Source organism: Sorex fumeus, unplaced genomic scaffold (assembly GCF_029834395.1).
Source record: "Sorex fumeus unplaced genomic scaffold, SorFum_2.1 ptg000013l, whole genome shotgun sequence".
NCBI lineage: Eukaryota > Metazoa > Chordata > Mammalia > Eulipotyphla > Soricidae > Sorex > Sorex fumeus.
The window spans coordinates 28,624,170-28,651,936 of NW_026606070.1; the positions used below are offsets into that span (position 1 = coordinate 28,624,170).

The window sequence follows — 27,767 nt, forward strand, 5'->3', positions numbered from 1 at the left end:
CCTCAGCCCGCCCCCCCCCCCCCCTCCACTTACTTGTGGTTGGATGGGCTGGAGCAATAGCACAGCGGGTAGGGCATTTGCCTTGCATTTGGCCAACCAGGCTGACCCGAGTTCGATTCCTCTGCCCCTCTCAGAGAGCTCGGCAAGCTACTGAGAGTATCTCACCCGCACAGGCAAAGCCTGGCAAGCTACCTGTGACATATTCGATATGCCAAACACAGTAACAACAAGTCTCATGATGGAGATGTTACTCGGCCCACTCCAGCAAATCGATAAACAATGAGAGGACCGTGCTACAGTGCTACTATATGTGTATATATACATGTATATATAGTATATGGTATCAAATATAAATTTAAATATGTTAAATATTAAAAATATATTAAAATAATAAAATATAAATGCATATTTTTATCTACCACAAATGAATGTGTCATTCTATATCTGTCCTTCTCCTTCTGACTTCTTTCACTCAGCATGATACTCTCCATGTCCATCCATTTATAGGCAAATTTCTTGATTTCATTTTTCCTGACTGCTGTATAGTATTCAATTGTGTAGATATGCCATAGTTTCTTTATCTATTCGCTTGTTCTTGCCCAGCCAAATAAATTCAGGTTATTTTCAGATTCTGGCTATGGTGAATAGTGCTGCAATAAACATAGGAGTGCAGATGGTATTTCTGCTGCATGTTTGTGCCCCCAGGGTATATTCCCAGAAGTGGTATTGCTGGGTCAAATGGGAGCTCAATTTCTACTTTTTTGAGAAATGTCCATATTGTTTTCCAAAAAGGCTGGACCAGTCGGCATTCCCACCAACAATGAAGGAAAGTTCCTTTCTCCCCACATCTATGCCAACACTGGTTGCTCTTGTTCTTTTCGATGTGTGCCAGTCTCTGTGAGATGAGATGATATCTCATTGTTGTTTTGATCTGCCTCTCCCTGATGATTAGTGAAGAGTGTTTTTCCATGTGCCTTTTAGTCATTTGAATTTCTTCTTTGAGAAAGTTTCTGTTTATTTTATCGTCCCATTTTCTGATGGGTTGGATGTTTTTGTCTTATAGAGTTCAACCAGTGCCTTAATATATCTTTGATATTAACCCCTTACATAAGTATATTGGGTAAATATCCTTTCCAGTCCATAGGCTGTCTTTGTGTCCTGGTCACTGTTTCTTTTGAGGTGCAGAAGCTTCTTAGTTTAAGTTAGTTCCATTTGTTTATCTTTGCTTCCACTTGCTTGGTCAGTGGCATTTCATCTTTGAAGATACCTTTAGCTTCAATGTCGTGGAGGGTTTTGCTGATCTTTTCTTCAATGTGCCTTGTGGATTCTGGTCTCATGTTGAGGTCTTTAATCCATTTTGATCTGACTTTTGTGCATGGTGTTAGGTAGAGATCTGAGCCCATTTTTTTTTTTTTGCATACAACTGTCCAGTTTTGCCAGCACCACTTGTTAAAGAGGCTTTCCTTGCTCCACGTCATATTTCTTGCTTCCTTATCATAGATTAAATGATCATATATTTGAGGATGTGTGTTAGGATATTCAACCCTATTCCATTGATCCACGGATCTGTCTTTATTCCAATACAATTGTTTTAATTATTACGGCTTTGTAGTACAGTTTGAACTTGGGGAAGGTGATGCCTCCCATCTTTTTCTCCCCCAAGAATTGCTTTAACTATTCATGGGGGCTTATTGTTCCATATGGATTTCATGAGTGTTTGATAAATTTCTTTGAAAAACACTATGGGTATCTTGATAGGGATCGCACTGAATCTGTACAATGCTTTGGGGAGTATTGCCATTTTGACAATGTTAATTCTCCCAATCCATGAGCAGGGGTAAGGAAGCTGTTTTAATGGCAACACAAATTTAAAAAGTATATCATTGTGAATGGTGATCTCTGTGGCAATGTATTTTCCGTTAATGAGCTCATGCAGAGGTTCCTAAACTTAATCGGCCTCCCCCCCTCCCCCCCAGGAAAAAAGCCACAAAGGGTCCCCTTGGAAATCTACCTTCCTTAAGCAAACAGAAATGTGTAGTCTCCAGATGGCTAGGGAACCCAGCATGGCTCTCTCTCTCTCCTCCTGCGTTTGATGGTATCAAGCCGCTCCCCCACCCGGGGCGGCCGATGGGCAGGCAAAGGAGGAAACGAGGCCGCCAGGCTGGTTGGTGATCAGTTGCCGTTTATTCCATTCTCCCCACCCACCTGATCCAGTCTCACTGACCCCCCCATTCTAGTCTCACAATGCCCCTCATTCCCGTCTCCTCCTGTCTCTCCCGCTCATCTGAGCTCCCTCTCGCAGCCACGTCTCTTGTCTCTCCACACACCTGCTCCTGAATTCTTCCCCTGCATTCTTCTCCCTCTGTCCCCCTTGCTTGTCTCTCCGCACTCCATCTTGCCACCCAGTCCTCTCTCTTCTTTCTCCCCAACTCCCCGGGACGTAGTAACCACACCCTGTTCTAGCAAAATCAACATATGAAAGCCCTTCTTGATCACTGGTCAGGCTCAAGGGAGAAAATACTACCTAGGGGTGTTTCTCCTTGGCTTAGTCCAATAACTTAATTAGCATCTTAATTAACATCTTAATTAACATCTTAATTCTACTTAATGTTATTTTGTATAGACACAGTAAGAGATACATTGAGCTTGTAGGGTGGCTCTCCTGGGGACATCTCGCTATAGATCTCAGACTACAGTGCTCAGGCCAAATTAGTCTTTCTGAAACCTAGATGCTACTTTTTTTTTTATTTTTTTTTATTAAAAATTTTTTTAATAGTGAAACATCATGAGGTACAGTTGCAGACTTACACATTTTTATGCTTGGGTTTCAATTATAAGTAAAGGTAAGGTAAAGGTAAAGGCCCTCCCGTTGATCGTCGATTTGCTCGAGCGGGCCCAGTAACGTCTCCATTGGAGACTTTGTTGTTACTGTGTCTGGCATATCGAATACTCTCGGTAGCTTGCCGGGCTCTCCGAGAGGGGCGGAGGAATCGAACTCGGGTCGGCCATGTTGGCTGCTTGTAAGGCAAACGCCCTACCGCTGTGCTATCAATACCCATCCTAGATGCTACTTTTTGGATCATGACAGCATTTGTCCATGACCATGCTCTTAACTTAAAGTTAAGTATTTTGGCGCTTTGGCCAGGCCCACTTGGATGCCAGGGTAGCTCACTGCTTGCCCTGGGTCCATACAGTCCCTCGTTGGGACCCTGCTTTTGGGATGCTAGGAAGTAAGGGGACCAGGGTTGAATATCAATAAACTCCCAAGTTACAAAAGCATGGCATTAACTGTCTTCTTGTGTCTATACAAAAAGGACATTGCTCTGAATTAACTATGCAAAGGACTTAAAAAGAAGAGAAAAGCAATATTTACACGTTAACAGAGCACAAAGAGGTTACAAATAAACACAGAGGAATGGGATGGGAGTAACCCAATAAACCTAAGCTCCCAATGGCAAGGCAGAAAGGACAAAGCAATGTTATCCTATATAGAAAGTGCCATCAACTGCACTCAGTGCTACTACTGACACCTCCTGGATCATCCCAGTACCCCTCTTGGGGTGAGGGTAATATCTCCCACTTTGAGAAGTGGCTCAGTGGCTAAAAGCATCTGCTTTTCCAAGTGTGAGGCCAGCAGTTTGATCCCTGGTGGTGCTCACATGTGAAGAGTGAGAGCCAGTGGCTCTGCCACTTGGGACACCTGGCGACACAACCGAATGTGTGAGCTCCTGTGCCCAGCTCAATAAACGAGGCCCAGCCTAGCAAACACTGAGGCTAGATGTATGAGCACTGTGGCCAGGAGTGAGTAGCACAGTGTCCCTGGTGAACAGAAGTAAGATGTACAGGAGCACTGTTCCAGGAGCACAGCAGGGGAGCTCTGAGGCCAAGTGCAGGAGCAACTGAACAGGAGCCCTGGGCAGCCTGGTCAATGGGGCCCCAATGGGCCACAATTGATTGCTCTGCACAGGTGTACATTTCCCTTCCTCACGTGGGAGCTGGACGAGGGATTCTTTGCTTGCAAATCCCATCGAGGCAGGAGGCTGTCTCTTTCACAGTAGGTGACAAACTGATGGTGTCTCGCTGGGCTCCTGGTGGCTTGCTTGCTCCGATGGGCCCTGTAGCTTCATGGGGAGGGCTCCGGGGAGAACCCGTGTGACAGGGCACAGATGGAGGCTGCCCGCCCACTACTCAGTAGCTTGCTACCGCCTCAGGTGACACATGGCTTCTCCCTGAGCCACTCACCACAGCCCTGGAAGGGGCACCCCGCTAAGGGGCTCCTGAAATCCAGATGCATCAGGAGGGTCACTGAGGTCCTCTCTTTCCACGTGGTTGGGTTTGGTGGTAACACCTGGGACTGCCCCAGGGACCTCTCCCGACTCTGAACTTGGGGTCGCTCCTGGCAGTCTGGGGACCCATGTGAGCCTCAGGCATGTCAGCATGTGCTCTTGCCTGCTGTGCGAGCCAGCGAGTGGTATGCTGTAAGCTGATAAGATTTGGGCACTTTGTTACAGAGGAAGTTAGCCACGTGATGATCTGGGGGAAGGGCGCGCAGGCTGAGGGCAGAGCTGGGGCACAGGCCCTGACATGTGAGGAAGAGCCAGGAGGCCAGTGTAGAAGAGGTAACCAACCAAGGGGCCAAAGGGCAGCTGAGGTCGGAGAGGTCACCGAGGGTGAGATGGCCAGGGGTCCAGTGGATTAGGATAGGAGCTTGGACCATCATTTGATTTTTTTTTTTTTTTGGTGGGGGGATGTACAGTGCTTAGGGATCACTGGCGATCAAGGTAAGGTGATCAATTACTGCTGTGGCATTGCTAATAATGGGAAGTGACCCCTGATTGAGCAGGTTCCTAAGACCCTCTTTGGCTGTGGTCTCCGGCCAAACAGTTCCCCAGAGCACTGTCAGGTATAACTGGAGCTTCCCTGGATGAGGCCACACCCGCTCAGGTAAGATGGTTCTTAGTTCTCCATGTGAAGACCCCAGACTCTCCATGGCTTTGCCTTTAGGAGGAGGCATTTCCCCACGAACACCAACAGCACAGCCGGCTGGCATCTTGCAAACGCCTCACAAATTCTCAATGATCCTCCACTGGGCAAATTCACTGAGGACCATACTGTTTTCTTTTCAAGCCCTTTGTGAGTATCACTATATTTTTCAAAGCTGTGCCTCAAAAGTCATGGTTTGGGCAAGAAAAGGCAAGAGACAGAGACTTCTGAGAGTGCATGGGACTGCAGCTGGGACAGGGAATCTTCTTACTCTACATCAGTGAAATCCCCAGTCTAACTCAGGATGAGCACTGCCAGCTCAATGGAGGCTTTAGACTAAATCATTTGCTAGTAAACATTATTCATGTATGACAAATTGTGCTGAAATCAACCAATGGCAACAATCAGGAGATGCTTGTGATCCTAAATCCTAATCCTAAGGATCCCAAATCTATATGAGAAATGAAAGGAAATATTATTTGAAGAGTGGATAAAGGATTGACCTTCAGTGTGCCTTCTGATCGCTGGTCAGAAAGACTGCTACATCATGGTTACTGTGAGAGCTTTAGACTATGCTTTGATATACACAGACTGGGAGGCAGAGAGAAAAGAATCTCACTTTATTGATTTTGCTTTTTTAAAATACATATATATTTGAGCCACATTCTGCTCAGGGCTTAGTCCTGGTTCTGTACTTAGGGATCACTCCTGGTGGGAATCTGGGTACCCAAATATAGTAGAGTGGTAGGGCATTTGCTTTGCAGGCAGCTGACCTGGGTTCAATCTCTGGCTCCCCATGTGGTCCCCTGAGCACAAAGAGAAAGACCCCTGAGCTCAGAACCAGGAGTAAGCCCTGAGTACAGCCAGCAGTACAGTCCCCCATTCAAAAAATTGCTCATTTTACAATGGCAAGATAAGCCCCAGCAAAGGCTCCATTGGAAACAAGCACCTGGGGCTGGGAGTAGGGGACCATATGGGATGCCGGGGATCAAACCTGGGTCAGCCACATGCAAGGTAAGTGCCCTCCCTGCTGTACGATTGCTCTGGTCCCCAACATATGCTATTTTCAGTCTAAAGTTTATGCCTACATAGCTTCAGATTCATTCTATTTGGTAAAATAAAAGTAAGGCTCCGAGTTGAATAATTATCAATAAGTGAATATCAGCATTATCCAATCTGGAAGCAGTGTCATTCATGAAAGGCTCCGATGTATAAATATAAAAATATTTACTTGAGGGGCTGGAGCAATAACACAGCGGGTAGGGCATTTGCCATGCACGTGGCCAAACAGGGCTTGATTCCCAGCATCCCATATGGTCCCCTGAGCACTGGCAGGGGTGATTCCTGAGTGCAGAGTCAGGAGTAACCCCTGTGCATCGCCGGGTGTGACCCAAAAAGCAAAAAAAAAAATTAAAAATATTTACTTGATCTTGGGCTGGAGCGATAGCAAGGGCTGGAGCGATAGCACAGCGGTAGGGCATTCGCCTTACAAGCGGCCAACATGGCCGACCCGAGTTCAATTCCTCCGCCCCTCTCGGAGAGCCCGGCAAGCTACCGAGAGTATTCGATATGCCAGACACAGTAACAACAAAGTCTCCAATGGAGACGTTACTGGGCCCGCTCGAGCAAATCGACGATCAACGGGAGGGCCTTTACCTTTACCTTACTTGATCTTCAGAAGGCTAGAGCAATAGTATAATGGATAGGGTGCAGTGCTTGCCTTGCACACGGCTAACCAGGGTTTGATCTTTGACACCCCACATGGTCCCCAAGTCTTGTCCGGAGTAATCCTGAACACAGAGCCAGGAGTAAGCCGTGAGCATCACCGGGTGTGGCCCAAATACTAAAGACACTCTCCATCCCCTGCCAAAACAAAAAGTTCTTCAGATGCTTTCACATTCAAGGTACTCTCTTGAATCAAATGCAAAAAAAAAAAAAAAAAAAAATTAAATAAAGGTGGTCCCAAAGTCCTCTGGGGACTATGGTTTGGAGCATAATGAGTGCAAATTAATATCGATGGTTAATAGTTCTGGAAATCTTTGTGAAAATATGTGACAGGCTAAGCTAACACCAACAAACTCAATTCCCTCCAATCCATACAGTATTGTTACTTCCAATGGCTCTTCTGCTGTTACTGAGATGCCATCAATGGATACTGAGCACCAGCTCTGTCACTCGTGGTGTGCTCGGCTAACCTGTCCCTAACAGACACAAAGTCCCAGGTGAGCAACCCTCTTCTTCGGCACAGAGGTATGCTCTTCCAAGCTGTCCGTATATTCTCAGTACCTTATTCTTAACGTGGCTTGGAGAAGTCTCCTCAATGTTCTGGTTGGCAGGTTTTGTACAGCATCACTGAAAGCAGACACAGATATTCTGGGTCTGCCACAAGGTTCTCTTCTTTGAAGACGCCTTGAACATTCATTCTCTTGAGGGCTGTTGTTTGACTCATTCCCTCAATGAAGGCTTAGGAACATGAACACGGAACAGAATTCCAAACTGTTCCGCAGGCCCTGGGCTGTGGTCTGTAGAATTCTTAGTCTCCTGGCTGACATGCTTCCTGCCTCCGAGGTTCTCTTAAAACAGAAACGGCAGGAAAGCTTTCCTATGCTTTGGGTAGGAGACAAATTTGCTTCTGTAGAAATGGTGGCTGAGGAGAGCAGATAGGGCCTGGCTGCAGAAGACGTATGTCACCACGAGCCACCAAGTTAAGTTCTGGAAGCCAAAGGTGACGGCCATGGAGATGTAGATCATCAGCTCTGCCAGGTAGTTGGGGGAAGAGACGTACTCGAACCAGTCTCCAAATGGGATGCGGTGGTTGCAGTGAATGACCACGCCTGAAAGGCACAACGACATCCTAAACAGCTGCGCTTGCAAAAAGAAAGCTACCACGCCACCCGCAAATCATTGACAGGAACCCTGAGTCAGAAAAGAGCACCCCAGAACTGCACAGGCCTCTCTATTTGGCCTCCTGTGCGCTGCCTAGCTGCTACACAGGCCAAAGTCACGTGTCTCCATGGCTCAATCTCGAACGGGCTGAGAAGCACAGAAAGAAAGAACATCCCTCCAACGATCCCCTGGGTTGGTACCGGGTTCCACCATTCACTAGCTTTGTCACTTCAAATAGGGTTGGTTGGTTGGTTTGTGTCTCAGCCTCACCCAACTGTGCTCTGGGGCTTACTCCTGGCTCTATGCTCAGGGATCATTCCTGGTTGTGCGTGTGTTGGGGGGGGGAACCGTATGTATAAGGTATCAGGGATTGAACCAGGGCCAGTTGAATGCAAGGCAAATGTCCAACTCATTGTACTATCTCTCCAGCCCCACATCAAGTAGATTGTTGAATCGCTCTGTGTCTCAATTTCCAAATCTGCAAAAGTGGCTAAGAACATACCCACCTTCAAGGAGTTTTGTGAAACTCCACGCAAGGCACTGTTAATACATCACTCCATGCAAAAAACTGGGAGCGAGGGTGGGGTGAGTGGGGGGCAACCACCCAGTGTAGCTCAGGGAAGGAACCCAGGGTTGTTGCACACAAAGCATGGCCCCCAGCACTCTAGACTATCTCCCTGCCCGCCCCCCCTTGCTCTAATTGGTGGGCGTCGAGGGGCTATGCCCGGTGGTGACACCCAGAGCTGACTCCTGGCTCTGTGATCAGGGATCATTCCTGACAGGGCTCAGGGTACCATACTGATGCTGAGGATTAAACCCAGGTAAGCCGCAGGCAGGGCACAGATATGCCATCCGCTGTTATCTCTCTGTACTATCAGTTTGTATTTTAACCTTTTGGGCACTTTTAATTATAGAGGTGCCGTGTTTGTTTTAAATGTAACATTGGGAAAGAGACAAGGTGGGAGTGTAAACAAGCTCTGTGTCTGCGATCCTATCTGAAGCCACCTCAGTGCTCTGTATACCACCGAGGCTTACTCCTACATAAAATATACTGCTTTTAGATACTGCACCATTTCCCCCCAAATATGTCAGCACTCAAATGCATGTTTCTAAAAGCCCAATTGAAGGGCTGGAGATACAGTAGAGCGGGTAGGGCATTTGCCTTGCGGGTGGCTGACCTGGTTCAATCTCTGGTGGCCCACCGAGCAGCAAGAGGAGAGACCCCTGAGCTCAGAACCAGGAGTAAGCCCTGAGCGCAGCCGGCATAGCAGTCCCCCACTCAAAAAAATGCTCATTTTACAATGGGCAGATAAACCCCCCAGAGAAGGCTCCCTCAGAAACAAGCATCTGGGGCTGGGAGTGGGGGGAGAGTACAGTGGTTAGGGCACATGCTGGGCATGCACCTCAACCCAGTTTGATTCCTGGTGCCACATGGCCCCTTATAAGCATTATTGGGTGAGTCCTGGAGGACCTGGGGCACCACCAGGTGTGGCTCAGAGAGTCTTGGGAACTCCTGGGGAGGCCTGGTGGGCAGACAATTGTCAGTGGGGTCCCGCGTCTCCTGAGCACTGCTTGGGAGCCCCCAACCAAGGGAACAGACCAAAATAATCAGGTATCTGACAGACAGATCAACGGAGAGGGCAGGAAGGGAAAGGAATAAAGGAACCTGAGAGCTTACTCCCCGGGGCCGGAAGGCAAGCGCGGAGACTACGGCGAGGCTCACCTGCTTTGTTTTTCCTGAGGTTGCCGAGGATGACGTGGCACCGGTACTGATGGACGGACGACCAGACAAACATCATCATTCCGAGGATGTGGAACCAGCGCGTCTGCGTCAGGAGGCTTTTCCCTCTCACGTAGGCTACAGGGACGGGAGCAAGTGTTGGGGCCAACCCCGCCAAACGCCGGAGAGGCAGAGAAGGGGCAAACGGGAGTGTGGGTGGAATACGACTATCCAGGTACCCAGGAGACGGGGATAGCAGGCAGAGCCCCAGCCCTTAGGTGGGGCATTCTCACCCCGGGCAGTGTCTAAGGCCCAGCACAGGCTGAGACTTGACGTCCACTTCCTCCTGCTCCTCTTGACACACCCGGAGGAGCGCGGTGGCGCCTGCCATGTTCAGTGTTCTGAAGGAACAGGCTACTTTGCCCTTCTACTGCTTCTTTTGGTCTCCTTAGTTCCAGGAGAAGCGTTGCCCTCTCTCTCTCTCTCCCCCCTCACCAACCAGAGACAGGAAGAGAACAGGCCCCTGTGAGGAGGGCTGGGAGCAATGCCCCCAGCCTTGGGGAAGTGAATGAAGGATGAGCAGGAAGGAGGCAGGCTGGCTGGCACCTGGCTGGAGAAGCAAAGCTGGACTGGCCACAGCGAAAAGCCTGAGCTAAGAAGGAGCAAGTACCGGGGTGGAGTGGGGGTACATCACTACAAAGCCCCCCCCCCCCCCCCACGCCAGGAAGTCACTCACTTCCCTGGGAACAAAGTTCTACAGGAGCAGGTCCAAACTATAAGGCAGAAAAAGGGAAGGCAGGGTCCTAACTACGTGTGTGTGTGTGTGTGTGTGTGTGTGTGTGTGTGTGTGTCTGTCTGTCTGTCTGTCTGTCTGTCTGTCTAGCCTGAGTGATACCTAGTTACTTGGTTGTTATGTTACCGAGTATCTGCCGGCCGTGGTACTGCTGCAAGCACGAGGGACATAATGAGACAAGTCGGGCAAAATCCCAGTCTTGTCCTTCCAGGGGGTGGAAGGACAAACTGGGAAACACACAGGCAAGCCAGACAATGCTGGGCAGAGCCAGCTCTCTGGAGGTGTGACGAGGTGAGTGGTCTCTTGAGGAAGCCCAGGGGTTCCAGGTACAGGGTGTGAAGCCCCGGGAACTGAGCGGAGGACCTTTCCCTTCACTCTGCACAACCGGTTGCAACCAAGCACAATCTCTCCCTAATCACAGAGGGTCACTGAGCTGGAATTCTGACTTCCTGGCCCGGGTGACTTCTAGCTGACCTTGGGAGCGGTCAAAGCCCCAGAAGCACTCACTCTCAGTACATGCTGAGACCAGTTCTCCGCAGTGCCCAGATCACCCTGATGACTCACGGAGGGCAAGTAAGTGAAACAGAAAATAGCCTTAGTGAGGCCTGTGTCGGGAGTGCTCTTGGTGGGTGTCTCTGTTGCCTTTTTGTGGCTGTTCTACAGGAGACGGCTATGGGTGGCTGTCCCCCTGGGGAAGTTTCGGAAGACATCCAGACACTGGAGGACAGGAACACAAGCAGGCGACCGAAGTGCTCTGGGAAGCTCCCATGGGTGGAAAGACTCTGGTTCACCAGGAACCCAGTGACGCTGGCCTGCTGAGCTCACCAACACCACAGCAGAGAGATCAGGAAGGAGGGGCCGGAGCCATATGACAGTGGGGAGGGCATTTGCCCTGCATGTAGCCCACGAGGGTTTGATTCCGGGAACCCCATAAGGTTCCCTGAGCCCCACCAGACATGATGCCTGAGCACTCAGCCAGGAGTCAGCCTTTGGTATTGCCAGGCGTAGCCCAACCTTTTTCCACACACACACAGACACACACACATACACACACATACACACACACACACACAAACACACACATACTCAGAAGAGAAAGATCAGGGAGGAAAAACAGACTTGATTCCATGCAGACAAGTTGGGGGTGCAGATGTGAGGTGAGTGGCTGGGCCAAGGAAAACGTCACGGAAAGAGTCAGTGAGTCAGTCCTTCCGAGTGAGGACCTCATGAACCTCAGCTCGGGAGAAGTCTTTGAGCTCAGTGGCAGTTCCCGAGTCCCCAGTCAGGCTCGTTCCCTACCTCCCCTTGCTCCCCGTCTGGCTGATACTCTCCTACTGCACACTTGTCCCAGTAAAACACCACTGTGATCAGATGGAACTGCTCTGAGTCACTGAGGGAAGCGACTGCACAGACAGGAAGGGAAGTGAACATCTCGCACGCCAAGGCGAGGCCGTTATGGAGACCCTGGTCTTCTCGAAGGAGGAGGGGGAGGGCGGGGCAGGGCAGCTTAGGAAGGGTAAAGGCTGGACCAGAGAAAACAGCCCTGACACAGTGATCTTACAGTGCATTAAAAACCCAAGTCCGAGTTCGGAGTGTAATCTGGAAATCTCCTTGGCTTTAGTGAATAATTCAAGAATCAGGCCGCATTCTATGTAGCTAGGAGGAAGGAGTTCTCAGTAGCTGTACAAAATGGGAAGTTTGTCAAGCCAGAAAGAGGGTGAGATACTGTTACTCGCTGAAGAAAAGAAGGATTATTAGGGTCCAGGATACAGTTCATGAGGTCCTCAGACCATGGACAGAGGCAGGTGTGAGGTCCTGGGTTGGACTCTTGGGGAAGGAAGAAAGAGAGGAAGGCAGATGAAAGAAAGGACGGAAAGTAAGAAGGAAGTCAGAGACTGTCCTGGCCACTTCAGATTTTAAAAGTCTGGGTTGGAGAGACCAGTCCAGGGGTTAAGGTGTTTGCTTGGCACACATCCAAGTCAGGTTTGATTCCCGGCACCACAAAGGGTTCCCCAACCACCGCCAAGAGTGATCCCTGAGATGGAGGCAGGAATGCACCCTGAGCACCACTTGGAGTGGCCCAAAAGACAAACAATCTATCCCCAAGAGTTAACTCCCAACTGTCTAAATTGTAAGGACTCCAACGTCAGCAGCAAAGCCTGTAGTACAGATGATGAAGGATTTGGGGGGGACCAAGACAGATCACGGACGCCGGCTCGGAGGTCTGCGCTTCTCTCTGTCTGTCAGCTCCGTTGAGTAAGTCCTACCTTCTTTCAATTGATGTACATTAAATTTTTGAAAGTGTCCATAAACACCCTTTCAATAGACGGCAGTTTTGCCTGTTGACCGAATCACTCGAGTGGACTGTTGCACATACTTGGTGGAACAGTCTGTCCAATGTGACATCCAAGTGTGAACCACTGGTGGTACACGTCGGTGTCAGCGTGTTAAGGATAAAGTGCTGGGGGGTGTGAAGTGGCACTTTCTTCAGTGGAGCTGAAGGTGCTAAGTCAGTGTGGTGTTTGTGCAGAAAAAGAGAGAGTGTGGCCGAGAGTTCAGCAGGAAGTGGGGCACACAGCCAAGAGCAGGAGAAAGGGCCAGCAAGGAAAGTCGCCTCACCATGGCCTCAGTGCCTGGGGCGGGTGGAAGGCAAGGGGGGGGGGAGAGGAGGGTGTGAGGGGGAAGGGAAGCAGAACGTCATCAGAAATTCAAGGAGGAAGGGTGGCCAGGCTCATAAGAAATATCCAAGATTTGGCTGGGGGTGGTGTTTTTTGTTTGTTTGGGAGCCACACCTATGGGGCTCTGGGTTACTCCCGGCTCTGTGCTCCTGGTGGGGCGCTGGGCTCGCTATACGATGCCAGGAATTGAACCCAGACCTCCTGCCTGCAAAGCGTGAGCTCAGCCCACGAGCTCTCTCCGGTCCATGGATAAGAACTGAAATGGGAATACGGAGCCCTCTGCATCTGTTCAGTTCCTGCGATGGCGTCTCTCACCAGCTCACCTCCCAGCGGAGGGAGAAAGGCAGGAAAATAAACAGGGTGATGGGGCGGGGAGCAGGAGTTGGCTCAGAGGGCTGGAGCCCAGGCTCATTGGCACTGCCGGGTCCTGGTCCTTACCACGCCACCGGGAGCGAGCGCCCCGCTCCAAACTGAGAGGAGCCATCCCAGAGCAGCATGGCGTAGGCCCCCTCCCCCACCCGCCCAAAATTGTGTCTTGTGATTTCTCAACTCTTAGAAGGAAGAGACACGACATTTGACCTTTGTTGAGGAGGAGGAGGAACTGGAGTGTGGCTTCTTGGTGGGGCCTATTTAATAAGACAATCATTTTTTTGCAAAAACAATGCATGCTCATAAAGATCTCAAGTCATTTTGTAAACGGAAATCTCCCAAGGTGGCCAGGGCTGTCACTGGCCCTCCAGCTGCCAAAGCCCTTGGTGGTGCAAGGACTTTGCCTGAAAAGTGGACGCAGGGGCTGGAGCAGTAACCCCTGTGCATTGCCGGGTGTGACGCCCTCCCCTCCCCACCCAAAGAAAAAACAGTGGACCCAATCTACGGGGTGAAACAGCCCTGTGCACTCTGGGGCCACTCACCATTCCTGCCGTCCAGGGGCACTTGGCTCAGCACCGTCAGGCCGACGAGGACATAGTAGGAGGCTCCAAAGCAGTAATGCACAAGGTGAATCACGGCGTTGGAGAAGACGCTGACGTAGAAGCACTCAAAGAGTCTTCGCAAGCTGTGCAGCCACAGAAACGCCAGCACGAGGAAGGTGGACAGCGCCAGCTCGCCACCTGCAACCCAGCATGCGGCAGGTCAGGCCTCTCTGCCACCATCATCCCGGGGGCTCCTCCCAGGATATTCCAAAGCACAAGAGGGAGTTTGAACTCGAAACCTGGTGCTTGGTAGGCAAGCCCCTTAAGCCAGTGTGCCTTCTTCCAGGGCTTTTTAATGAACTTATTTTTTTTTTTTTTTTGGAAGGGGGACTTTTTGGGTCATACCTGGCGATGCACAGAGGTTACTCCTGGCTCTGCACTAAGGAATTACTCCCAGCGATGCTCGCGGGACCATATGGGATGTTGGGAATCAAACCCGAGTCAGCCGCGTGCAAGGCAAACGCCCTACACGCTGTGCTATCGCTCCAGCTCTGAACAAACACTTTTTTTCTAAAAAAGCAACTCAACCCACATGCCCAACTCCGAAAACCAGCACCAGGTCAAGGGGCAGGACACGACCACCCACCTCCTCGAGTTCCCTTCCCAGCACCCTCTGCAGGGTAAGCCCCTTCAAACGTGCTTTCTATGGATGTAGATTTGCTTCCGGGTCACATTTCTACTACTATTACTGTGGTCTGGGGAGAAGGAGTGGGGGTCTGGCAGTGCTCAGTGGTCGCTTCTGGTGGTGCTGGGGAATGAAGCTCCCCTCAACCCCCCCAGCTCCTTCCCCTCAGTCCTTGCTGTTCTCTGGATGCTAAGATACAGTCAAGCTAGTTTTACCGTAAAACCTAAATTACCGTACTTACCAGTTTACCCTATGAGAACAAGTTAAAACAACCGAAACATCAAAACTGGCAACCCACCCTCCCCATAGTGGCTCAGAGAGTCATGCAGTGGGTGCGCAGCCCACGTTGCCAGGGACCTCCCCTCCCCCTCCCTGCCTGGTGGCCTGGCCCACCCCTTGGGCCTCTTTTGCAACAAGGTCTGCTGGTTATAGAGAAAGGGATTGTTCTTAGGGAGCCCGTGCTTTCGCTGCTGGGACAAAGGACAGAGACAGAACCAGAACAATTGGTTTCTTATTCGCCCTCCCCCTTCACGCCAGACACTAAACAAGGCCACTCGGGGATTGCCGGCCTTCAGCTTCTCCCTTTAGAAAACTGACATCCTTTCTGGGAGACAGAATTTCAAGGCAATTTTGTGATCATCTGGCCAACGAATGTTTACAGTTAACCTGGGGTGGGGGCGAGGGGGGGTACACCTGGGAGAGCTCAGAGACTCCTTTGGGCGTTGTGCTCAGGGATCACTCCTGAAGGTGCTGGAGGTGGGGGGGAGGGTAGTATGTGGTGACAGGGCCGAACCACAGTTGGCCAAACACAAGGCCAGTGCCCTAAGCCCCGTGCTATCTCTCTGGCCGACTGCAACCAATTTTCATTTCTTAATGAGGCTGTCCAGGGGGCTGGAGTGATAGTACAGTGGGTAAGGTGTGTGCTTAGTACACAGCTGACCCGAGTTTGATTCTCGGCAGCCCATAGGATCCCCTGAGCACCATCAGTAATAATTTCTGAACGCAGAGCCAGGAGATACTCCTAAGCATCACCAGATGTGGCCCCAAAAACCAAAAAGAGAAAAAAAAAAAAGAGGCAAACAAAGATGTAAAGCTGTCTAGTTTGACCATCATTTTTGAGCCATTTTTAATCTTGGGTCTCATTTCTGGAGTTCCGAGAAAGGGCTTTGGCTGGGATAAATATCCCGAGGTAGATGTGTGGGTCTCCCCAAGCTTGCCCCTGCAGCAGAAAGACTTCTGGAGGAACTCGTCAGCCCAAGACAGGGCCTTCAGCGCTGCACCTAGCCCGGTGTGCAGACACACGCCAGGGACATGTGTCCTTCATAGGTCAGTGAAGGACCCGGGCACGACCTCTCTCAGCCCCTCTAGCTACGAACTCTCCCTCTTCTTGCCCTCACCCGAGTCCGAGAGCCGGCCAAGGAGGGGCCTGGGCGTGACGATGCCAGGGAACGGTTCCCTGCGGGCAGGGCAGGTGGGCACAGGAAGCCAGCGCCGCCGTCTTTACCTTGGAATTGGGTGGCCCCAAGAATTCTGAGCAAACCGTGAAGCCAGTGTGGAAAAGGTGCTCCCAGGAACAGAGATTGAGTAAGGCACCAGAGCAGGAAGCCGTTCCACAGCACCGAGATGATGTAGAAGTGAGAAAAATACCTGCAGAGGACAAACAAGTCAGTGAGTAACCTGGAGACTGGCCTTTTGTTCGGGTGGTGGTGACGGTCCTGGGCTCAGACCTGGGGTCTCACGTACGCCAGGCAACTGTGTCTGTTGCAGAGCTCGTCCCGGCACCCACAGATCTGCTCTGCACTGAGGCAGAAAGATTAGAGTTTCCCTGTCTCCTCCCACCCCCCCACCCCCCATCCCTGAAGCACTGCATTTTCTTTGTTCTTTCTCTCTCTCTCTCTCTCTCTCTCTCTCTCTCTCTCTCTCTCTCTCTCTCTCTCTGTGTGTGTGTGTGTGGTAGGGGCACACCTGGCTGTGCTCAGGGCTTACTCCCGGCTCTGCACTCAGGAATCACTTCAAGAGGCGCTCAAGGGAACCATAATGGGTGCTGAGGATCGAACCCAGATCAGCTGCATGCAAGGCAAACGCCTTCTCCACTGTCCTGCGGATCCAGTCCTATGCATTTCGCTTCCATTAGCCTTTTTTTTTTTTTGGTGCCAGGATCAAACCTGGACTCAAGACATATTAAGGATCATGTGTTCTACCCCTGTTGAAGGTCTGGTGAGAGAGAGGCGCACGCCTCTCCTCGAGTAGGGAGCTGCCCTAGCAGCTGGGAGAACAATCCAGATCGAGGAAGCACCACCAGAGGTCCTGAGGAACATGGAGGGTACACATGCGGGCAAGGCGACCAGAGGTCCACTCCTCCCGCCCCAAACCTTCAGTGTTACCACCCCACACCTATGTATCATCATTCATATTATTATTATTGTTTTGGGACACAGCCAGCAGTGCTCCGGGGGCTCTGGAGTACCAGGGATCAAACCTGGGTTGACGGCATGCAAGGCAAGCACCTTAGCAGCTATACTGCTACTCCAGCCCTGAAATCTACCTTCCAGAAGGGAGCTAGCAGCACCCTTTCCACCACCTCCCCCCCCCCATGGAAACTGCTGCCCCCAGACTGATCCACCTGGCTCAAGGAAAAGTATCCCTCCCTTTGCAAGGCCCGGGGCTAGGCAGGGTGGGTCTCCCAGGGGCCTGGGAGGGCGCAGGCATTCCCGTTCGTTCGTGCCCTTCCCCTGCGGCCCACCTGGCTATGCTGGGATCAGCACCCGGAGGGCTACTACTGGGCTCACGCGTGGGCCGGTGGGCAGAGTTCGAGATAGAGCCCGCTGAGCGACCTCTGGGCCTCAACCTGGACTTTATTTTTAATTTTTTGTTTGCTTCTGGGCCACACCCGGCTGTGCTCAGGTCTTCTCCTGGCTCTGCGTTCGGAGAGCACATCTGGAGGTGCACAGGGAACCATACGTGGTTCCAGGGATCGAGTCTGTACTGAGTGCCTTCACCCCCGAACGACGACTCCGGCCCTTGACGTGGGCTTTTGACTGAGTGCCACAGGGATTCTTTTGGCAGAGCGACTCAGAGTAGTGATGCACATGTTCAACCCCCCCTGGCTGGTAGCTGAGCTCTGCAGATGGGCGGTGGGGTGGCGACGGGAAGACGCGGGTGCGGGAGACAGCCAAACGCTGACGTGGCAAATCGCACGCCTCTTCGGAATGAAAAATACAAAGAGCGCTGCTCCTTTACTTCAGTTTGGCTTGTTGGGTTCTCACCCAGCACAGCTTGGGGGAGTGCTAAGCCTAGCCAGGCAGGCCTGATGGGTGTGGTGTTTGGGCCCACGGATGCTCAGGGGTACTCCCGCCACACTCAGAGGAGTTTGAGAGCTCATACAGTGTAAGGGCCTTCACTCCATGCTTTATGTGTGCAAGGCATATGCTCTATTATCCGAGCCTCCTCCCTGGGCAGAATTATGCCTTTAAAAATCAATGTATTTGGTGGTGGGGAGACATCCCGAGTGGTCCTTAGGAGCTCCTGCAAGTTCATTCTTGGCCATCCGGGCTGGTGGTTCATTGCGAGGGACTGAGGATGTGGTGTCATTAAGGTCCTTCAATGTTAGGGATGGGCAGTACTTGGGCGACCAGGTGATGCCAAGGATCGAGTGGAGTGGGTGACATGCAGAGCACACGCTTTAACCCCTCTCCCATCTCCCTGCCCTGCATTCCGCTTTAATTGGGGTGAGCAGGGCCCACTCACGGAGGAGGGAGTCTCGGAACAGAAGCGCAGGAAGTGAAAGCATCAATTATTGTTTTGCAACCTTTTACGGGGGATCGTGACCCGCTTCTGACCTTGCTTCCTTTCTGGGGGAGTGGGGAGGGGCATCCTACTGGCTGACCTCCTGATGCAGTGGCCACCCGTTGCCATCATTTTAACTCATGCCTACTTTAGAATAGCCACATGGCCCATGGTTGAGAAGTGTTGGAATCAGCCAGAACTGCTGGCCTAAACCCTAAGGGCTGGTGTTCTCCGGGGAAGAGCTTCACCCACAGAGGGAAAGGCAGGAACAGGAACACTAAAGCTGGGAGAATGGAAACAGATGGCAACCCCCGAGCTCAGTCTGCAAGAGACAAGGGGGCTGCTGGTCTATTCTTCTTTTCCCACAGACCGGAAAAACGTTGACGACACTGTCACAAAGAAATGACTGTGACTATTCCATTGTAATGCCCAGTCACCATATTCTAATTCGCAGTAAATACTGTTTAGCAATAAATGATTTTAAAGTAATATTGGCACATTAGGTGTGGTAATATGGTGTGGTAATATCATCACACCATATTTGATGGGGTTCAGACAGTAGCCAACAAATCATAGAGGGAAATATATATATATATACACCCACACACACACACACACACATATATATATATATATATATATATATACACACACCTCTTGGAGAGTCTGACAAGCTACTTGGGGAATCCTGCCTGCATGGCAGAGCCTGGAAAGCTACCCGTGGCATATCTGGTATGCCAAAAAACAATAACAATAATGGGTCTCATTCTCTGAAAAAGTCCCAATACGGCAGCATTGGGAAAGACAAGTAAGGAGAGGCTGCTAAAATCTCAGGGATGGGATGAATGGAGACGTTACTGGCTCCCGCCGAGTAAATTGATGAACAACGGAATGACAGTGATACACTGAATGGTCACAGGACCATTAATTTTCACAACAAAAATTAAAATTATTGCCGATTATGTAATTTAGTACAGTACATCCAGCATGTCCTCACTTGGTGCCTGCCCCCGGCTGAGAGATTGGGCCATCGCTACCAATAGGGCAAGCAGGTGCTGTCCTATACCACACATCCACACAATTCTCACCTCTCAGCCAGGGCTCCCCACATGATGGCTTCCCACCAGCTCAGGAGACAACCAAGTCACATGGTTCGTGAGGTCCTTGCCCTACTTCCCACCGTGAGCTCATCTCTGACCTGCTTCTCCCTGACCACTGTACTTCCCAGCTCTCTCACCGCTACCACCTCAGCCCTGCGCATGACCGAGTAACCTGTGCTGTCCTCAGAAGCCTGAGCACTAACTGAAATGATCTTGTTTCATACCATGTTCGCATACATCCTCTGTGTCTTGCCCAACCTGCCGATGATCGTGGCAAGACTGGCACAACACAGAGTCTATACGTATACACGTGTGTATGTATATATGAGTACATACGTTCTCAATGCCATTTTCACAATTCAGAAAACCCAGATATACAGAGACATCTCCCCAGAGCTTGCCCTCAATTCCATGCACAGATCCTCTGACCCTCTGGTGAGACCCCAGACCCACAGCACCCAGCAGGGCCTCCACACATACCCTTCAAAACAAACGAATAAAGGGGCTGGAGTGATAGGACACAGGGTGCTTGCTTTGCAGATGGCAGACCTGGGTTCAATTCTCAGCAGCCCATCTGGTCCCTTGAGCGCTGCCAGGAGTGATTCCCTGAATGCAGAGCCAGGAGTAAGCCCTGAGCACAGCCAGGTGTGCCCCCCCCCCCAAAAAAAAAACCCAGAATAGAGCAACTGCTCATCCCAAGTTACTTGCAAAACAAGTAGTGAAGTCTACCAACAAGCCAAGGAAACCTCAACCCCTTTTTCCCATTTTTGATGTATTCGACATGCCAAAAACAGTAACAACAAGTCTCACAATGTTACTGGGTCTGCTCGAGCAAACCAATGAACAATGGGAGGATAGTGACAGTGATTCAAAACATATTAAGGAATATAAACCACTTAGACATTGAACCAGATATACAGAGACACATCCCAAGATCTTGCCCTCAGTTCTATGCACAGACTTCTGACTCTGGTGAGACCCAGTGAGAAAAGCCCATACAGATGTCTGTCTTGAGGGTTCTAATCAATGACAGTAGTTTGATGTCATTTTGAAATTCTGGAAGCAGAAGTACTCCTAGATACATTCAACAAGCCCAGCTTGACCCTTTCCTCCGATGCAGACTTCTTGGGGAATCCGAACTCTGGAAACCAAAAGGAAACTGAGAAAGGGGATTTTTATCTTAGGTTCCTGTCAGGACTGGTTTTGAAATGTGTTCCTCATGCCATTTTCACAGTCCGGTAAACAAGTGGCTAAAGTCTCATTCTCTCCGACCTACTTTCCCAGGGAGAACATTATTCCAAAAATGACATCTAGGCATGCAACGAAAAGTAGGGAACTCTGAGCCTGGCACCTGGTGACAGCCTTGAGGCCAGGTCATACTCCCACTGGGCTTCTAAGAAACCAGGGTTGAGCCAACTTGTCCTGAAGACTTCCACTTCTTCCCAAGGCCGAGTTTCCTCCACCTTTCCCCAGAATGTCCTTGTTTGGCCTTCTCAGAACATCCTGCTTTCTCCAAGGCGCAGAAAGGGATTTTTCTGGGGGGTGGGGGCTGGTGTTGGCTGCAGATGCCAGTTCCCTGCCCCTTCCTTGTCTGTGCTCACACTGCCTAGGAGGCTGACGTGAATGCCAGGTGTGTGCCACCATAGGCCACCCAATGGCTATCTCCCAGGTCCTTCCTTGGCACCTATTGACATGCAGCCTTGGGAGGGCAGCGGCCGGAGACCCCCACCGCAGACCTCTTCCCAGTTATCCTCCGCACTCAGCAACACCGCAGCCTCCAGCATACCAAGCCTTACAACTGCCCCCAACAACTCTACAGCCCCATGGTCCAACGAAGCTCTGGGCTTGGCCTTGCCTAAAAAACGTGCCATCCTGGGGACTGGAGCAACAGCACAGCAGGTAGGGCGTTTGCCTTGCAGGCAGCTACCTGGGTTCGATTCCCAGCATCCCATATGGTCCCCTGAGCATCGCCAGGAGTAATTCCTGAGTGCATGAGCCAGAAGTAACCCCTGTGCATCGCTGGGTGTGACCCAGAAAGCACAAAAAACAAACAAACAAAAAACAAAATCCGTGCCATCTGGGCCCCCTCCTCCAGGGCACCTGCCGGAGGAGAGCAGAGAGCGGATAGGGATAGTCAGGGCGGCGTGTTGGCGCCCCACGCCCTTGTCCTGGCGTTGAGGGTTTGGGGCAATCAGGGCACAGCGCGGGGAGGGCAGCTGCCTTTTGCAAGGCCGCCGGCGACCGGGGTTCGAGCCTCGGCAGCCCCTATCGGTTCCCAAAGCCCGCCAGGAGTGCTCTCGGGAGCACGGAGCCGGGAGTCAGCCAGCCTTGAGCACAGCCGGGGCTGGCCACAAAAAAGAGTTATTAAGCTAAAGGCGCGAGGAAGGAGCACGTGAGTTCGAGGGAGCCCCCCCTCCCTCCGCCCTCCTACACCCTCCTGCAGCTGCAGTTTCAGAAAGGGCGACATCTGGGGGGATTGGGAAACAAGGGACACTTGGAACCGGCCACCGTGCAAGTTCAGGTTCCTCGGGAGGGCGCACGGCGGGGTAGGGGGTTGGGGGGGGGGGCGCATCGGCGGCCGCGCGCGCGGGAAGTGGGGGTGTAGAGGGGGCGGCCCGTGGTCAACGGTCGCGCCGCCTCTGCTGCCCCCTGCCGGCCGCCCGGGCCGCCCGCGGGCGCGGTTACCTCTTGGGGACATCAAAGGCCAGGCAGGCGGCCGGGCGCGCGGCTCCCGCGCCCTTGGTTTTCCCATAGCGGATGAGGTCCTGGAAGAGCGCGCAGCCGGGCAGCAGGCCGGCCGGCACGAGCTGCAGCAGCAGGCTCAGCAGGAAGGCGGCGGCCAGCAGCGACCACACCAGGCGCAGCGGCTCCCGCGGCCACGGCTCGGACCCCGCCCCGGGTGCCATGACTGCTGTTTGCTGCGGCGGACGCGGCGCGGCGCGGCGCGCGCGCGCGCGGCCGGGCCCCGCAGGACGTCGGTGACGCGCCGGGGGCGGGGACGACGCGCCCGGCCGGCCCCGCCCGGGCTCGCCCCGCGCCGTCCCCGTGCCGCCACCGCGGGGACGCGCGGGCGCGGGGTTGGGGAGGACGGAAGGGGTAGTGGGATGGGAGCGGCGCGCGCGCGCTCCCGCGGGGGTCGCGATCAGTGTCATTCCCCCACGCCCCCAGCCCACGTAGGCTAGCGGGAGGGGAAAGGCCCGCGGCGACACGTGGCCGCTGCCCCCGTTTTCAATGGGAAAATGGGAACGTGCTTTGCGGGTGCCTCTGAGATGCAAGCTGGAATATCACGCAGCCCCTAAGAGGGTGAATGTGGAGGTTGTGGGAACACGGAGAATGAGGAAGACCGAGATAGGAGACTTGGGTGGTGGTGGGGAAGCGGGTAAAATAGACGTCACTGCGACCGTGTAAACAGTAATAGGGTATAGGTACAGAGCAGGTACACATGCAGAGATGATAAGGATCTTGAACACTTTGTCATTTGGGGACTGGAGCGATCCCGTAGGGCACTTGCTTTGCTGGGGACCCACCAGGGTTTCTATCAGGGCATCCTATATGGTACCCTGAGCCTGCCAGGAGTGACCTCCCCCCCTCCCCCACATACACAAGCAAAAGTAAAATGTATAACTTGGATTTAAGAAGTAGAAACTCATTGAGTCAGTTGCAAATAACACACACGCACACACATACAAACACACACACAGTGGTTAAAGAAGTTTAAATAACCTATTTGGCTTGGGAGCCATGCACGGTGAGTACTCCTGGGCTGCTCTCAGCTCTGAGCAGGGTGTTGCCAGCAGCGGCATTAGGGTCTAAAGGTGAGCAGGGCTCCTGCCTGCAGAGTGTGCTCCTCAGCCCTTTGAGCTGTCACCCCTGCCCTAACAACGGAAATTATTTTGTTTGTTGTATTTTTGTTGGGGGAGCCATATCCTGCTGGCATTAGGGAGGGGTGGGGGTGGGGGTGGGAGTGGGGGTTACTTCAGATCTGCTCTGGCCCAAGTGAGGCCTGCTGCATGCATTCAGCCGGATGAGCTGTTTCTCCTGTCTCTGCACATTCTTCCTTTAAAGCAACAGTTGTTTTCCTACTGGAGTTTCTGGCTCTAAAGGCAATGGTTTGAATGGCGTCTGCGTTTCTCCTTACAATGCCATTTGTGCAAAAGTTGGAATTTAAAACTATTTAGACCATAGTGGGTGCTCGGGGTTGAACTCAGGTTGGCTGCATGCAAGGCAAGCACCTTACCCACTTGTACTATATTGCTCTGATTCCTGAAGTCACCCTTCTGAGCACATCTTGCAAGCAGTCATTATTGTGCAATTGGTGTGCTGACAGCATTTACTTGTGGAATCCCTGCCTGTCATTGGGGTTGGAGCAATAGCACAGCGGGTAGGACGTTTGCCTTGCATGTGACCAACCTGGGTTAGATTCCTCTGTCCCTCTTGGAGAGCCCAGCAAGCTACCGAGAGTATCCGGCTCACATGGCAGAGCCTGGCAAGCTACCCGTGGTGTATTCAATATATTCAATATGCCAAGAACAGTACCTAGTCTCACAGTAGAGACATTACTGGTGCCCACTCGAGCAAATCGATGGACAACGGGAGGACAGTGCTACAGTGCAGTGCTTATTTTCAGTTATGTTAAAAGAAAATTAGCTCCTTTAGGTAATATTTGTTGGTTTTTTGTTCTTGTTTCCCTGCCTCTCCAGTGGCCCTGGAGGCCACCAGGACTAAACCAGGTGCAGTTCTGAAGACTGTGCACCAGCTCCTGCTCTTTGAGGTCTCTCTCAGCCACTAAGGGAAGTAGCACTGTAGCACTGTCCTCCCGTTGTTCATTGGTTTGCTCAAGCAGGCCTAGTAACGTCTCCATTGTGAGACTTGTTGTTACTGTGTTTGGCATATCGAATACGCCACGAGTATTTTGCCAGGCTTTGCTGTGTGGGCGAGATACTCTCGGTAGCTTGCCAGGCTCTCCGAGAGGGGTGGAGAATTTGAACTCAGGTCGGCCAGGTCGGCCGCTTATAAGGCAAACGCCCTACCCACTGTGCTATTGCTCCAGCCCAGTAAGGGAAGTATTTTTGAAAATCTTTAAAATCTCAATTGAAAATTATTGCATACCTAGTATATGGCAGTCCTGACTTGCTTACTGGACAAGATAATGGGTTTACAGAACAGTGTTTCAATGAAGAGTTGAAGATGTAGTATGCAGGGGTAAGGCGACTTAATCCCTGGCACCACCTTTAGTCAAAACAAGACAAAAGCTTATGTGAAATGCTAAAGATTCACATACTTTTTATTTGCTTGTTTTTGACCTACTCCCATCTTGGTGCTCCTGGTACTGGGAATACCTTGCAGTGCTAGGGATTAAATCTGGGGCTCTCACTTGCAAAGCAGAAGCACTAGCTCTTTGAACCATCTCTGAGCTTCTACCCTCAAAGAAGATGAACAACAGGTGAGGGCTGGGGGAGGGGAGTGATGGCCTTCACCCCAGTTGAGTTACTTCCATGCATGCTGAGTGAAATCACAACCATTTGGAGGAATAAGCGATATCAATATTTCTTTGGATTGTTGTATATAAGAGCTTTCAGTTTTTGTTGGTTTGGGGGGCATACCTAGTGGTGCTTGGGCTGGAGCGATAGCACAGAGGGCAGGGCATTTGCCTTGCATGTGACCGACCCGGGTTAGATTCCTCTGTCCCTCTTGGAGAGCCCGGCAAGCTACCGAGAGTATCTTGCCCGCACGACAAAGCCTGGCAAGCTACCCGTGACGTATTCGATATGCCAACACAGTAACAACAAAGTCTCCAATGGAGACATTACTGGGCCCGCTCGAGCAAATCGATGAACAATAGGAGGACAGCGACAGTGACAGTGACCTAGTGGTGCTTAGGGCCCATATGGGGTGCTAAGTCGGTCACATGCAAGGCAAGCACCCTATTCCACTGTACTATCACTCACCCTATATATTTCTTTCTAATGTATGTATTCAGTGCTGTAAAATTTATCTCAAAGCACTGATTTTGCTGCAGTTTATACATTTTGATAAGTTGTGTTTTTCCTTTCTTTTAGTTAAAAAAATTTTTTTGAGATTTTTTTCTTAACTCATGGGTTATTTAGAAACGTGTTGTTTAGGGCCGGAGAGCTGGAACAGCAGGTAGGGCATTTGCCTTGCACATGGCTGACCTGGGTTCGATTCCCAGCACCCCATATGTTCCCCAAGTCAGTCTGAGGAGTGTTTCCTTAGCGCAGACCCAGAAGTAACCCCTAAACATTGCCGGGTGGCTCTACTCCCTAGCAAAAATAAAACAAAATTGTTGCCAGTTATGAAAAAAAAACTATATATAAGTTCTTTTTTCAGCCACACATGATGGTGTCCAGGATTTACTAATGGCTCTGTGCTCATGGATCACTCCCAGTGGTACTCAGGGGATTAAACTGGGGTCAGCTGCATCTGAGGCAAGTGCATCCTATATTACCTCTCCTGCTCTTAGAAGTTTTATTTTTAAGTTTATCTAGGTGCAATTTATCGTCTTGAATGTGATCTAGTGATCTATTTCAGGTATTTACTCTTTGTGAACTTGAGAAAAATAATATGTGACAAATGAAAAGATAGATGATGTTTCTGTTCTGGAAGATATGATATTATTAAGATGCTGGTATCTCCTATATCGATCCAATTATTCACTGAAAATGCAGAAGAAATACCAGCAAAAGTTTTGTAGCAATCAACAAGATGAGTCCAGAATGTATATGGGGAAAAAACTGTTTTAAGGGACAGGGAGTCAAGTCAAAAATCAGGTTTTGTGCCTTGCATATACAAGGCCTTAAGTTTGATCCCATACATTCGTGACTCAACCCCCAACCCCACTCCCCCAGAACTGCAGAGGATGACATGTGGCCTGTGACCACCTCTGGGATAACTAGTGATTCCAGTACTGCTGGATCTGAGCAGCACTGACTGTATCACTGGGCCCAAGTATTGGACTGGCCGGTCTTGTTTGCCAAGAATCCTTGGAACTGGTTCCTGGGTCCTCTGATCATGGAGAGGCCTCCCAAAATATAAAAATGTATATAAAAACAAATAAACTACAGTAGTTGCAGATAATATCGAAGAAGCAAAATTTAGAAAATTTAAGTGATTTTAAGTCTTAATATAAAGCAAGAAACATATAATGTATAACTATAAAGTTAATACAATATATTGGTGTAAAGACACATATATAGGGGCTGGAGTGATAGCACAGCAGGTAGGGCATTTGCCTTGCACGCGGCTGACCCGGGTTCGATTCCCAGAATCTTATATGGTCCCCCGAGCACTTCCAGGAGTAATTCTTGAGTGCAGAGCCAGGTCCATTTGGTCTTCTAGTATATTAAAGTGCTATCTGATGTTGGTATCTTGTTTTTGCAAAAAAAAAAAAAAAAAAAAAGAAGAAGAAAAAAAAGAAAAAAAATGGTTAACTACAGACCATTGTTTCTAATAAGCAGAGAGATCCATTTTAGTAGTAAACTGAAGGTTTAGTTGTGAACTTTAGATTTTGTGAACTCCAGACGTTGTGCAGTGTTTTTTTTTTTTTTTAAAGACAACTAAAAAGAAAAAGAAATCCGAGGAATATGTACACTGGAACTGTAGTTAGTAGCTCTCAGTATTGTAAAGAGATTGTTCTATACAGACCTTTTTTGCTGTTTATCCTGTGTGTAATAAAGTCCTTTCTAGATCCTATGTGAAAAGAGAAGGAGCGACTGTATCTTCAGCATGTTCTCATTGGCGGCGCTATCTTGTGTAATGTAAACTGTGCCATGTTATTACAAAATGTGAACTAAAAAAAAAAAGTACATCACAGGGTGTGACCCAAAAGCAAAACAAACAAACAAACAAACAAACTAAAGACACATACATAGATTTATGGAATAAAAATGATTCTATAAATAAGCTAAAACTTAATGGTTAACTTGATTATGATGAAAGCCTCTGCACCTTGGTGAGGGGAAAGTTCTTTTATGTTTTATTTTTTTTGGTTGTGGGGGTCAACACCTGACTCTGCTCAGGGCTTACTCCTGTGTCCATGCTCAGGGATCACTCCTGATGGTGCTTGAGGGACCATATGTGGTGCCAGAGGTAGAACTGGAGTCGGCCATGTGCAAGGCAAGGGCCTGAAGCCCTACACTGTCTGTCCCCAAATATTTTTGCTGTTTTGGGGTCACACCTGACAATGCTTGGCACTACTCCTGACTCAG

The 27,767-nt window shown here is 50.5% G+C and overlaps 1 protein-coding gene across 1 annotated transcript; it reads right to left on the reverse strand.

The window, feature by feature from the left end:
• Positions 1-6,944: 6,944 nt before the first annotated feature.
• SRD5A3 (steroid 5 alpha-reductase 3) lies at positions 6,945-22,450 on the reverse strand. Its single transcript, XM_056111506.1, has 5 exons — positions 22,228-22,450; positions 16,161-16,303; positions 13,972-14,169; positions 9,593-9,727; positions 6,945-7,817 (listed from the first exon to the last, which is right to left on the reverse strand). The coding sequence occupies exons 1-5, from the start codon at positions 22,446-22,448 to the stop codon at positions 7,558-7,560; spliced, it is 957 nt and encodes a 318-aa protein (XP_055967481.1). The 5' UTR covers positions 22,449-22,450; the 3' UTR covers positions 6,945-7,557.
• Between the last annotated feature and the right edge of the window lie 5,317 nt (positions 22,451-27,767).

What these genes read in the sequence shown, in the direction of transcription:
- SRD5A3 (XM_056111506.1), bottom strand. Translation starts at nt 22,448, where the DNA reads ATGGCACCCGGGGCGGGGTCCGAGCCGTGGCCGCGGGAGCCGCTGCGC. An exon ending in GCCTTTGATGTCCCCAAGAG is followed by an intron (nt 16,304 to 22,227) that starts GTAACCGCGCCC and finishes TGTCCTCTGCAG; the next exon opens with GTATTTTTCTCACTTCTACA. An exon ending in CCTCAGGAAAAACAAAGCAG is followed by an intron (nt 7,818 to 9,592) that starts GTGAGCCTCGCC and finishes TGTGCCTTTCAG; the next exon opens with GCGTGGTCATTCACTGCAAC.